Source organism: Vicugna pacos, chromosome 5, assembly GCF_048564905.1.
Source record: "Vicugna pacos chromosome 5, VicPac4, whole genome shotgun sequence".
NCBI lineage: Eukaryota > Metazoa > Chordata > Mammalia > Artiodactyla > Camelidae > Vicugna > Vicugna pacos.
The window spans coordinates 90,540,796-90,554,812 of NC_132991.1; the positions used below are offsets into that span (position 1 = coordinate 90,540,796).

Consider the following 14,017-nt stretch of genomic DNA (forward strand, 5'->3'; position numbering starts at 1 on the left):
TCCTTTTAATGTATTGCTGAATTCAGTTTGCTAATATTTTGTGGAGGATTTTTGCATCTATGTTCATCGGTGATACTGGCTTGTAATTTTCTTTTTTGTGATATCTATATCTGATTTTTGTATCAGGGTGATGGTGGCCTCACAGAATGAGTTTGGAAGTGTTTCTTCCCCTGTTCTTTCTCTTTTCCTTCTGGGAGCCAATAGTGCAAATGTTATTATGCTTGATGTTGTTCTAGAGGTCTCTTAAGCTGTCCTCATTTTTTTAAAATTCTTTTTTTTTTTTTCTGTTCAGCTTGGGTGATTTCCACTACCCTATCTTCCAGATCACTGATTTGTTCCTTTGTATCATCTGATCTACTGTTGATTCTTTTAGTGTGTTTTTATTTCAGTTATTGCCTTCTTCAGTTCTCTTTGGTTCTTTTTTATATTTTCTAACTCTTTGTTGAAATTCTCACTGTGTTCATCCTGAGTTTGGTAAGCAGCTTTATAATCATTATCTTGAACCTTTTATGGGGTAGATTGCTTATCTCCACTTCTTTCAGCTCTTTTTCTGAGGTTATGTCTTATTCCTTCATTTGAAACATACTCCTCTGTCTCCTCATTTTCCCCAGTTTTCTGTGTTCGTTTCTGTGTGTTAGGTAGGTTGGTTATATTTCCCGATCTTGGAGAAGTGGAGAACCCAGTTTTCTGTGTTTGTTTCTGTGTGTTAGGTAGGTTGGTTATATTTCCCGATCTTGGAGAAGTGGCCTTTTGTAGGAGATGTCCTGTGGGCCCCAGCAGCATGCTCCCGTTTGGTCACCAGAGCTATATGCTCCGGGGTGCCCCATACAGGCTGCATGTGCTCTTCTGCTCTGAGGCTGGCTCCTGTGGGCACACTGGTAGGTGGAGCTGGCCCCTGGCCCGGGTGGCTGCAAGGCTGTGCCTTGTGTGGTGGCTGTGAGCGCACCAGAGGACAGGGGGAGCTTCTTCCTGGGCTGGCTGTGCAGCCCATGGGGCTGTGGAGCTGCTGCAGCCCCACTGGTGGGCAGGTTTTGGTCCCTGCGTGGCTGGGAAGTGGGCTTGGGCCTGGTATCAGCTCACTGGAGGGCAGGGCTGGGTCCCAAGCAGCTGTCTGTGGGGCCTGGGGAAAATGCAGGGGTGGTGCCAGCCCACTGGTGGGCAGGGCTGGGTCCCTGGCACTGATATGCTAGAGGTCGGACTCCTCAATGGCACTTTCCGATGCCAGGGTAACTGAGGTAGACCCAGCTCCCCAGAATGGCTGCTGCCAGCGCCTCTCTGTCCCAGGGGGAGCCCCATTTGCCTGCTGCCTCTCTGGGAGCCTCTCCAAGGTCAGCAAATGAGTCTGACCCAGGCTACTTTCAAGCTACTGCCTCTGCACTGGGTCTTGGAATGTATAAGATTTTGTGTGCTCCCTTTAAGAGCAGGGCTTGTGTTTCCCACAATTCTGAACATAAGCCCCACTGGTTTTTCAAAACCAGACATGCTGGGGGTGTGTCATCCCACTGCAGGACCCCTGCATTGGAGCCTGGTGTTCCCTTTGCTCCTTGGGGAGGACCTCCATGATTGGGATAGTCTTCCCATTTGTGCGTTGCTGACCCCGGGGGGTGGGTATTGACTTCTGCGTCTCTGCCTTTCCTACTCATCTCATTGTGATTCCTTCTTTATGTCCTTGTGTCCTTTGCTATTCTGATAGATAGTTGCTCTGTAAGAAGGTATAATTTTGGTGTGTCTGTGGGAGGAGGTGTCACCCAAGGTTCTCCCAGTGCCCAGGGCTGAATGGTGTCTGGATGGCTGTGAGTCTCCAACATGGGGATGGGGCTCGACTATACCCCTGCCCCTCAGTTTTGCTAAGCTCTAAGGTAGATCTTAGTCTCCACTGAGAAATCTGTCCTGTGAGCCTCTGTTCCATGGGTAGGTTGGAGGGAGGGGACAGGGAGTTGAAGAGCCCTGGGGGAGGGCAGAAGGCTAAGGCATCCGTCCAAGGCGTGGCCACCCCGCTTGGGCATCAGGACGGGCCTCAGAATGGCCGCTGCTTTGGCCATGCTTCCTCGGAAGCCGGCCATGACTTTCCTGACGCCAGGGGAGCTGACGATTCCCCCAGGAGGACCTGAGCTGACGTTTGCCCCTCTGGGATCTGAGCCCCATTGAAGGAAAGAGCCCAGGCAGAAGGGGGAGGGAGGGGCAGCAGGCAGTGACGGGCGGGGTGGGAAGGTGGAGGACCTCTCTTGCTTGGTCTCTGCAATGAGGAAGTTCTCTGCAGCTCTGTTTCCTTTCCCTCGCTGAGAGCCTGAAACAGGAAGTCGGTCAGTGAGCTGGTGGCAGCAGCTGGGGCGACTGAGAGGAGACCGACGGCGGGTCACAGCGCAGGGGGCCTCAGCTCCCCTTGGCGGCGCGTAGGTCCTGTGAGGTGGCCTCCGGCCTGGCCTGGGGAGGCCCACGCCCGCCATGGTCCCCTGCTGGAACCATGGCAACATCACCCGCTCCAAAGCTGAGGAGCTGCTCTCCAGGACGGGCAAGGATGGGAGCTTCCTCGTGCGTGCTAGCGAGTCCATCTCCCGGGCGTACGCGCTCTGTGTGCTGTGAGTACCGTGCCCACCCACCCTTGTCCCTTTGCCCCGGCTGGCCACTCCTGCCCAGGCATGGAGATGATGGAGGTGCAACTGGGAAGAGGGGGAGCTGGCTCGCGGCTTAGCCAGGGACCCGGTTCTGAGATGGGGTGTCTTTATCCAGGTGGGATGGAGCAACCTGGCTTGCATGCACCATGGGTCGGTTGGTGAGTCCTGCTGAGGCCCATGGTGGACCTTCTTGGCCTTGGAGTTCAGGTTGTGCAGGGCCGGGGCTCTCCTGAGCCAGACTGGGGCCTGGCCACACACCCCAGCTACCCATGAGCTGTGGTGCTCCGGACTTCCTTGGGGTGCCAGGGGCTAAGAGAAGGGGTGTGTGTGGGCTTTCTGAGCCAGGCAGAAGCTCAGGACTCCATGGTGGTGGCTGTGTTAGGCAGCAGCTTGGTCAGTTCAGGTGTTGGTCAAAGATGCCCCATTTGGAAATACTCCTGGAAGAGCAGAAGTAGCAAGAGGGACCCTTCCTGTGCCAGGCTCTGGGCCTTTGGAGGAAGCCATGGTTTGGGGAGCCATGAGTGTGGGATGGGTTCATTCAAGAAAGGATTTTCAGTTCACCCAGAAGTTGTGTTTGGGGCCCTGGGAGCAGAGGAAGTCCCCATCATCACTAGCAGGAGCCTCTTCTCTGCCCTCCTCAGCCCTTAGCTGTGTCCCCACCAGTATGGGCCTTTTTGCCACCATCAATAGCCCCTGTCCCTTGGCTCTGGGAGGTTGCTGAATGTGCTGATTGTCCTAACAACTGAGGAACTGGCCGCTTGCTGGAGGTTCCTATTAAAACATGCTTCTCAACCAGTGTCTTAACCGTGGCAACATCACTCACTCCAAGGCTGAGGAGCCGCACCCCTGCAGCCCTGCAGACTAACCATCCCCACTGGGGCCCCAGGCAGTGCTGGGCGCCATGGGGGAAGGGTGTGTCCATCTACACCTCTCAGGTGGCCTCCCTGGGCTTGCAGAAGGGTCCCTCCAAGCAGACAGGCCCTGCCACTCTCCACGCAAGAGGGGAAGTGGGTCCTGGACATGGGCCTTTTTGGGAGCATTGAATCTAAGCATTTGTCTGCCCTGCACCCCATCTCATCTTCACGACAACCTCAAGTGTGGGTCCTTTTGTTGCTCCACTTTGCAAATGAGGAAACTGAGGCTCAGAAAGGTTAATGAGTGACGACTGTCAAAGCTAAAGCCATCTGCACCCAGAGGCTGCACCCAGACCACCAGACTCCCACTACCCCACGCCTACACCTGTCAAGCCAGGTGTGAGCATAGGTTCCAGGTGGCAGCAGAAGCCAGGACATTTACAAGGGCCAGCTGGGAGCATTTAGAAATTAACCCAGGCTCACAGCTGGCTGCTCGGCTTGAGCTCAGACTGTGTCAGAGCCCCACCTCCAGTCCAAGGCCAGCTTCCTGCGGCCCCTACTCTCACACTCAGGGGAAGGGAAGCTGACCCAGACCTCCCCGCAGGCACTGCCCCTGTGGGGGACCCGTCAACGGGGCCATAGAAATGGTGGGGAAAGTCTGATCCGCCTCCACTCAGCCCATGTGGGTTTCTCTCCCTTCCTGGGGACCTTGGCTGAAGGCTGATTCCATCAGGTGTTCCAGGGGCCTAGTCTCATGCTGGCCGCTAACCTTCACAGCAGCCCTTTGACCGGGTGCTGTGGTTGTGCTCAGGCTACAGATAGGAACGTGGGTCTCTGACTCCAAACTGGGAGCAGTGGGACGAGCCAGAGCCAGAGCTGGGAGAGGCCTTGGAACCTCTAGTCCCACCACCCCAACTTTGCAGGGGAGCAGACCTCAGAGAGCTTCAGGCCTTTGTCCACACTGCCCTGCTGGCCGGTGGCAAGCTGGGATCCAGGATGGTTTCCAGTATTGCTCTACCTCTCCTCCCTTCCCCTCGCCTGTGCTGAGTTAACTCTCTAAGCCTCTGCCCATGTGCAGGGTCTACCCCTTCGGAGGTGCCTGTGGTTCCTGAGATGTCCATCAGCCTCTTAGCCCAGGGCTGGACTTCCTGTCAGTCTCCCATCCCCAAGGCCCCTTTAGCTCCAGGCACCAAGGCTCGAAGCCCTCCCCAGGGAGTCCAGTCCCTCGGCCAGGCTCTTGCCCCAGGCCCAGGGCTCCCCTTTTCCCTCTGCTTGGTAGGGGACGCCACCCTTCCTGCAGGGCCAGGAGCCCCTGGAGGCTGTGGGACACCACGAACCACCAAATGTCCCCCAAATCTGGGGGACCTAATTTTGCTGCCACTCTTAATGTTGCCAATTAAGGAGATTTAAAAATGAAAAATCCTAACTAAATGAATGACAACTAACTGCCACTTGACACCAAAAAGGCAGGAAGAACGTGCTTTAAAAAAAAAAAAAGCCAAAAAGCCTGTCTTAAATCAAATATGTCTAACTTCCTGAAAAACAGCTCCCCGGCCTCCATCCTTAGTTTTCTCTGTTGCCTGGTGAAGACCTTGCCCCATGCCCCCCAGGTCCACGGCCCGGCGGTGGGAACCCTGATGGGGGAGGAGCAGCCGGGTTGTCCTCAGTTTCACAAGCGTCAGCCTTCGCCCTCTGCTGTCTCTCTGGAAGTTGCTGAGAATGCAGGACCTTGCTTGGGCAGCTGTGGGGTCAGGGCCTTTTAATGACCCTGCTCCGACAGGAGCCAGGACTGCAGAAGGAAGCCTCAAAAACTGGCCCTTCTGCTCTAGAAATATCCATATGGGAAAAGGCCTCAGAGCCCAGGGTGCCCAGACCTGTCCTGCCTGGGCCCCAGTGGCTGGAGCATCCTCCTGGCCCCTCCGGTGAGTGAGGGGATGGCAGGGTCCTCCCACTGCCCAGTCAGGCAGTTGTGCTCGGATGGAGCTCCAGGAACTGAGGGCAGCTTCCTCAGGAGTGGCCTTCATTCTCGGGAAAGAGAACAGGATTTGACTATTTAAATGGAACTAGGGAGGGCGGTGAGGGAGACAGCAAAAGACAAGGCTGCGATTCAGTATTGCCCACGTGACCTAGGAGTGCACATTCGCCCCTGGCTTAGCAAACCGACATTTCCTCTCAAGGGGTCAGCCCTGCCACCTGCCACTGGGCAGGAAAGCTCAGATCTCTCCACAGGAACTCAGAAAGCCCTGCTTTAGGGGGACCCCAGGGCTCATCTTGAGTCACAGAGAGCTGGAGGGGAAGACCCCAGGCAGCTGACCACGTGGTTTGAGGCCAGCTCTGCCTTCTTGCAGCCAGGGGCTTGAGAATGTGTGGGACGGCAGACTCTTCCAGCTGGGGCCCATGTCATCCTCATCTGGCCCCGCTGAACCCGCCAGCGGAGTCAGCCCTGGTCTAGGGGTCTCCATGAGGGAGACATTCAGTGCATCTTGGATGAAGATGCTAAGAGGCTGGGAAACTCGTGTCCTTCTCCTGCCAGGACTGCACATCCACATAGGGGCCAGCACACCTGTCAAGTGCTTGCTGTTGCAGAGAAGATGTCTGCCTTTGGGGTTGGGGGTCCATCAATGTAAGGGGCAGCCTCCCCTTGCCCTGACTGCGCAGGCAGAGCCAGAGCAATGGCTGGTGTCGTTAGGATACACCTCCCTCTCTGTAAGAGCAGCTGGGCCCTGAGAGTGAGCTGGGGCCTCTCACAGGACTGGGGCCATCCAGTGGGGGCTGCTGGGTTGGGTGGTGCTCCCACCAAACCATACTGGAGAGAATTAGCTTCGCTCCCAGGGGAGGGGCTGGGCACATGCTGCCTGTGACTCAGCAATCAATACCTGGTCCAGCCAGCTGTGGTGGGGACAGTCTCGGTTTCCCTTAGCGCAAGTCCTTCCACGAGCTGCTCAAGGCCACCTCCGGCCTCCTTCCTGGCAGTAGTGTCCCAGGCAGCCTCGTCAGCACAGCCAGAAAGATGAAGCGCCAGAAGGACGTTTAGTCACCGACAGCGCCCTCAGAAAAGGCATCCCACTTGTTGGGAAGAATGCGACAGGCCACTTGAGGTCGGGCAGGCCACGAGCCTTGCTCCCACAAACCAAAGGTGGTTGCTAACCTGTTCTGCCTAAAAATAACAGCAAAAGACTCATAAAGGGCTTAATGTGTGCCAGGCTCTCTTCTAAGCTCTTTACACATATTAACTCACTTACTGTCCACCCTGGCCTTTGGAGGAAGTATTATTACCCCCACTTTACAGATATGGAAACTGAGACCCAGAGAGGCTATGTAACATGCCACATTTATAGGATTGATAGATGGCAGGGACAGGACTTGAACTCATGCTGTTCTTGGAAGGGAGAAAGAGAACGGAGCCAGCAAGCCTGCGTGTGTGTAGGGTCAGGGGAGGCCTGGAGAGGAGACCCCTGGTGATGGAGCCACAGAAAAGGGGCTTTGGAGGGCAGAAATGTCCAGGAGAAGCGCAAAACCATTTACTGCGGCGTGAATGGGTGTGATGTAATCCTCCTTCCTCCAATCCCCTTTCAAAGTTCAGTAAAGTTCACACTGCTGGTGAATTACTTAAGTGCACATGCAAAGAAAAAGGCTGTTTTTACTATCTGGTATTGACAGAAAGTGGTGGGAAATGCTGGCACAGGCCGTAGTCAGAGCTGGAGGACCGCGGCTCCTAAAACCTAGCATACATAAGAATTTGTCCACAGACAATTGTCCTGAGCATTCCTTCTGCATCCAAGGCCAGGAAGGATTGTGTGTAATGGATTTCTGGTACCTTCTATGTGAGTGATTCAGAAAAACCATGGTTAATGTTGAGTGTCTCCAAGTTTCTGTGCCCATGCCTGGCACCCTGGAGAAATCCTTCCAGAACCAGGCTTTGGTGTGTCTTGCAAGCTTGCCTACCTGTCAGGTTAAATTCACCTGTGCACAGACGTTGGCATTTTTCTGTTGAGTGGTCCCATCTCCTGGAGTATGAACCCTGGCATGGCGATAAGATGCGCCCCTCGCCAGGCCTCCCCCCCGCCCAGGGATGGAGTAAGAGAAGATCGGCTCTCCCCTCCCTAAATCATGCCATGTGATGCCATCCCTAGGGGCAAGCCCTCTGTGGTTGGCTAGGCCTGATGTGAGTTCTAGCATTTGCGAGATGCTAACCTCCCTGTGCTTACCCAGCATCCTCACTGGTGAAATGCATGCTCCTTGGGTTCATCTTTTTAAATTGCAGTATAATTTACATCCCATAAAATCACCCTTTCTACAGTACACAGTTCAGTGGTGGTTCGTACGTTTATAATGTTGTGGAACCATCACCAATATCTAATTCCAGAACATTTTCATCATCCCCCTAAAAAACCCTGAACCCACTAGTAGTCACTTCCTATTCTGCTTCCTCCCAACCCTTGGCAGCCACTAATCTACTTTCTGTCTCTGACCATTTGTCTATTCTGGATATTTCATATAAATGGAATCACATAGTAGATGGTCTTTTGTATCTGGGTTCTTTCCACCTGGTATAATGCTTTCAAGGTTCATCCATGTTGTAGTACAAATCATTCCTTTTTATCATAATAAAAGTAATAGCCCACTATATAAATATATCACATTTTATTTAGTCATTCACCAGTTGATGGACATTGGGTTGTTTCTATTTTTTGGGTATTGTGAATAACTGTGCTGTGAACATCCATGTAGAAGTCTTTGTATCGGCATGTGTTTTCAATAGTCGTGGGTGGAGCTGCTGGGTCACATGGTAATTCTGTCTAATTTCTGTGGAACTATCAGACTGTTTTCCACAGCAGCTGGGCCATTTGACAGTCCCATCAGCAGTGTGTGAGGGTTCTAATTTTTCCACAGCCTCACCAACACTTGTTATCTTTTTGGTAATAACCATCCTACTGGGTGTGAAGTAGTATCTCATGATGGTACTAATTTGCATTTCACTAATCATGAATGATGTTGATTGTCTTCTTTGGAGAAATGTCTATTCATATCTTTTGCTTATTTAAAAAATTGGGTTCTCTGTCTTTCTGTTGTTGTCATTGGATTGTTGAGAGGGTAGATAGAGAGAACGTGGGTAACCTCTACAACCAAGGCCAGCATGTAGTCAGCACCCTCTGAATGCTGGCCAGTATTTTTTACGCGCTGTAAAGCGAGTAGCGCCAGCTCAGAAGCAGAGGAACATAGCGCCCATCTGTGAAGAGGGGCCCACTGCAGAAGGCAGAGGAGAGCGGGGGCAGAGTGTTACTTCTGGAACTTCCTGGAGGCTGCGGGAGCCTCCGGGAGACACTGAGCTGTCATGTGGGGCCTCCTCAGAGGAAGTGCTCAGAGAGATGAGGCAGGAAGAGGACTTGAATGACGCACGAGTGGCCGGTGGCCGCTGGGGCCAGGGTTGAGCACCTGAGGGAGAGAGCGGTCTGGGGCACAGTCACCAGGAAGAACCACCGAATGAAGCCAGGGAGGATGACGAGGTGGAGGCCTTCTCAAGAGTGATGAACTACAACATAGGAGGGAGGCCCTGGGGGAGCTAAAGTCTCAGGGGCACAGCCGATGGATGGGATGGGGAGGCCAGGCCCTGGGAAGCGGGCAGGACAAGCCTGCAGCTCCGTGGACCAGACCCTTCCTCTCTCCCCTGCTCGTTTCACACTCGCTTTGTCCCATTAACTAGAAAAACATGTATTTTCCAGGACCAGGACCCAAGCCATTTGAGTTCAATGACTTGTTCTAAATAACCCCAGACAGGCCTGGCCCCCAAAGGCTCAGCTGGTCTGGCCCCCTCACTCACCAACCAGAAGCCTGCCTTCCAGAGGGGACAGACCCGATGAGGCCACCCGGGCGTCAGTGGCAATGCAGAAATAGACCTTCTGATAGACAAGGCAGAGATCCTTCAAGTGACTTAAAAAATATACAGTATTAAGCATAACACACAAAGAGTCCAAAGTGCAAAGAAAGAAAATAATCGCCCAATCACTGAGACAAGAGACTAACATATTGATTCCTCTGTCAGCAGACATTGAAGTTACTAACAGTGTTTTGTTGTTATAAACATGACCGTGATGAAGGTCTTTGTGCAGATATGTGACATTTCTGGTGATAGATTCCCAGGGATGGAATTACTAGATCAAAGGATAACGTTTTTAAGGCTCTTGATGCAAAACGGCAAATCGCTTTCCAGAAATTCTGTTCCAGTGTTTGCTCTGGGAAGCAGTGCTAGAGAGCGCCTGCCTCGTTCCAGTCTCCCTCTTCTGAGTATTTTCATTTAAAGAAACATTATTACGTTGCAAGGTGAAAGGTGTTCAATTTCTGTTTGTCTGGGTTTGCATTCCTTGATGGCACTCATGGTGAACGTGCTTGGATTATTGACCTTCATCATTACTCCTTTGTGAATGGTCTGTTCCATTCTCTTTGCCATTTTTCTTCTGAAACTGTAGTTTTTTGGTTATCTATTTGCATGAATTCCTTATATCACATTTATTACAAATATTTTCACTGTGTTTTGCCTTTAAACTTTGTGGGGTTTTTTTACAGTCAAAGATTGTAAAATTTTGTAAAGTTTGTCAGTCTTGTTCTTTTGTGAATCTTTTTCCCCTTTGTTTTCCAATATAGAGACTGCCTCTGCACACAGATACGCTGTTCTGTTTCTTCCTGTGGGAGGCAGGGCCTTTGGAGCTAATAAACTAAGGGATAACTCTGCCTTTCCAAGCTCTGGCAGTTTGTCTAGTTCCATGGGACCTTGGTTTCCTCATCTGGCAGGGCTAAGAACACCCACGTAGCAGTGTGGTTGGGTGGATTGAAGAAAAAGTGTGTATCATGTGTTTAGCACAGTATTTGGCAAAAGCAGATGGAGAGATGACAGGTTTTTTGGTTTTGTTTTGTTGTTTTACATTGAACACTTTAATCTCTCTGGAATTAATGAATGGTGGGAAGATTTATGTGTATTTTTCTCAAAACCTCTTCCTGAATAATTCATCCCTTTCCTTTTGCGATCCCTCTTTTACTATATAGTAAATCTTCTGTATCTCTTTCTTGCCCGTTTACCCAAGTCCATGTATCTCTACTTTTCTTACAGCTATTTCATACCAAAGGCATTACCACAATTTTATAAAATATTGTATTTTAGGATTTTCACATTTATTCTTTTCTAAGTATTCTTCTGGGTGAACCAGATGATAATTTTGTCAAGTTGGAAAAAATGGTATTGGGACTTTGATTGGAATTACATGAAATCTTTAATACAACTTGTAAAAGTGGACATTTTAGTACTTTTCAGTCTTAACAATAAATATAGCTCTCTCTATTATTTTAAATGTTATCATTTCCTTCATCTAGGTCTGGCATGTTTTTGTGATGATTACTTATGATTACTTTATAATTTTGTTACTCTTGTGAATGAAACCTTTTGTGATGACTGATTACATACAGGGAAGTTGTAGAATTTATAGATTCACCTTTTATTCTATCACTTTACTTATTATTTCAAATTGTTTTCATTTGCTTCTCTGGGATTGTCTTGCTAAACAATCACATCATATACAAATTATAACTATTGTGTGGTCAACTTTCAAAATATTTATAACTCTTATTCAGATTTCACAGTTTATTGCATTGGCCAGTATTTCTAAAATTTCACAGCAGAGGGTATTGGGAATAGAAAACATCTACCTAAGGCAGAAGTACTGTGAGAATCAAACATGGTATTGCCTGGGAAGGACAGTATCTGGCACAAAGTTAGCACCTGTTAAAAAAAAAGTTAGTTGTTCTTTTTCATGTCAAAGAAGGAGCCGTCTTTTCCTAGTTTTATAAAGAGTTTTTGGTGGACTGAGTATTCAATTTTATCAAATGCCTTTTTAATAGCTATTGAGATGATTATGCTATTTCCTTTATTTCATTTACTGGTGTATTAGCTTAAATTTATAGAATTCCTAATATGAACCACTTCTGCATAATTAAAATGAACTATTCTTGATTTTGATAATTTTTTATTGTACTCTGAGGTTTATTTAGGATTTTTGTGTGTGTGTTCATAAGTGAGATTGATTTATGTGATTTTGATCTTGTTATGGTTTAAGAATTACGTAAGTTTCATAAAACATCCTGGAGACATTTACATAGTATCATCATTATCTGATTTTTTAAATATATAAAAAAATTGGCAAAAGTGCTTTTCCTCAGAGCCATTTGTAGAGATAACTCTTTAATACTTACTTCAATTTCTTCTTTGGTATTGATTTATTCTTGTTTTCTATCTCCTCTCGTGTTACTTTTGATAAATTACATATATTTTTCATTAAACAGCCCATTTGTTGAGATTTTCCAATTTTCTAGCAGACGATTATGCATGGTTTGCTGTAATTTTAAGGTTCCTCTTTTATTGCTGTTGCTACCTTCCTTTCTCATTACTGGTTTTACTTACTAGTTGTGTTGGCCAGGATCCCAGCAGAAAATAGAGGGTATAATCCAAAGGAGGGTTAGGGTTAGAGATGGTGAGTAGCCTGGGGCCAGTAACCATGGGAAGCCATCCCCACTCCTGGACTGGAGGAAGCAGGGCCTTCTGACTTGAGCTGTGGCCTCCCAAGGAGCAACTCAGCCACTGCCAATCTGCAGCAGGTGGGGTGGGGTCAGGGGAGCAAATACCCCTTTCTCACCTTCATTAGTTAGTGGTGAGGCAGCCGACACAGATCAGCTCCCTGGACACAGGGCAGGTGCAGAAGGATGGAAAGTGGGTGTATTGGGGGTCAAAGCGGGGGGTGTGAGAGGAGCGTGTTCAGCTCACTTACATTTTTTTCTTTTTGCTATTCTATTTGTCAGAGGGCTGTCCATTTAATGTTCTGCTTTGCAAGTCATATGCTCTTAGATTTATTCACCTGCTCTGCTTTTTACTTTTATATTAGAAAGCTATCTGTGTGTTCAGGAGTCCCTACCATATATATGTTTGAGGACAGAGAACTGTCTTCTATGTTTCTCACCTTCCCTCTCCTCCTGTACTGACCTTCTCAGGTTTGTCTTCTTCCTCGTTGAAGTTCTCCATCTCATAAGCTGCTATTTACCGCCTCTCTTGCGGTGTGTAATGCTGACTGTGGGGTTCTAGCTTTTCCACTTATGGTCAGTTTTTCTTTTTCTTTTTCTTTTTTTTTTACATTTTTTATTGATTCATAATCATTTTACAGTGTTGTGTCAAATTCCAGTGTTCAGCACAATTTTTCAGTCATTCATGGACATATACACACTCATTGTCACATTTTTTTCTCTGTGATTTATCATAACATTTTGTGTATATTTCCCTGTGCTATACAGTGTAATCTTGTTTATCTATTCTACAATTTTGAAATCCCAGTCTATCCCTTCCCACCCTCTACCCCGCCCCCCCCAGTAACCACAAGTCTGTATTCTCTGTCCATGAGTCTATTTCTGTCCTGTATTTATGCTTTGTTTTTGTTTGTTTGTTTGTTTTTGTTTTTTAGATTCCACATATGAGCGATCTCATATGGTATTTTTCTTTCTCTTTCTGGCTTACTTCACTTAGAATGACATTCTCCAGGAGCATCTATGTTGCTGCAAATGGCATTATGTTGTCGGTTTTTATGGCTGAGTAGTATTCCATTGTATAAATATACCTCATCTTCTTTATCCAGTCACCTGTTGATGGACATTTAGGTTGTTTCCATGTTTTGGCTATTGTAAATAGTGCTGCTATGAACATTGGGGTGCAGGTGTCATCCTGAAGTAGATTTCCTTCTGGATACAAGCCCAGGAGTGGGATTCCTGGGTCATATGGTAAGTCTATTCCTAGTCTTTTGAGGAATCTCCACACTGTTTTCCACAGTGGCTGCACCAAACTGCATTCCCACCAGCAGTGTAGGAGGGTTCCTCTTTCTCCACAGCCTCTCCAGCATTTGTCATTTTTGGATTTTTGAATGACGGCCATTCTGACTGGTGTGAGGTGATACCTCATTGTAGTTTTGATTTGCATTTCTCTGATAATTAGTGATATTGAACATTTTTTCATGTGCTTTTTGATCATTTGTATGTCTTCCTTGGAGAGTTGCTTGTTTAGGTCTTCTGCCCATTTTTGGATTGGGTTGTTTATTTTTTTCTTATTGAGTCGTATGAGCTGCTTATATATTTTGGAGATCGAGCCTTTGTCGGTTTCACTTGCAAAAATGTTCTCCCATTCCGTAGGTTTTCTTCTTGTTTTATTTCTGGTTTCCTTTGCTCTGCAGAAGCTTGTAAGTTTCATTAGGTCCCATTTGTTTATTCTTGCTTTTATTTCTTCTAGGAGAAAATTTTTGAAATGTATGTCAGATAATGTTTTGCCTATGTTTTCCTCTAGGAGGTTTATTGTATCTTGTCTTATGTTTAAGTCTTTAATCCATTTTGAGTTGATTTTTGTATATGGTGTAAGGGTGTGTTCCAGCTTCATTGTTTTACAGGCTGCTGTCCAGTTTTCCCAACACCATTTGCTGAAGAGACTGTCTTTATTCCATTGTATATTCTTGCCTCCTTTGTCAAAGA

General features: G+C 48.1%; 1 protein-coding gene across 1 annotated transcript in view; it reads left to right on the plus strand.

The window, feature by feature from the left end:
- Positions 1 to 2,306: 2,306 nt before the first annotated feature.
- Positions 2,307 to 14,017, plus strand: part of INPP5D (inositol polyphosphate-5-phosphatase D) — a 114,593-nt gene continuing 102,882 nt past the window's right edge. The window contains exon 1 of the mRNA XM_072961859.1: positions 2,307 to 2,579. Coding sequence (XP_072817960.1) covers positions 2,446 to 2,579 — 134 coding nt within the window. The 5' untranslated portion in view covers positions 2,307 to 2,445. The remainder of the gene's footprint in view (positions 2,580 to 14,017) is intronic.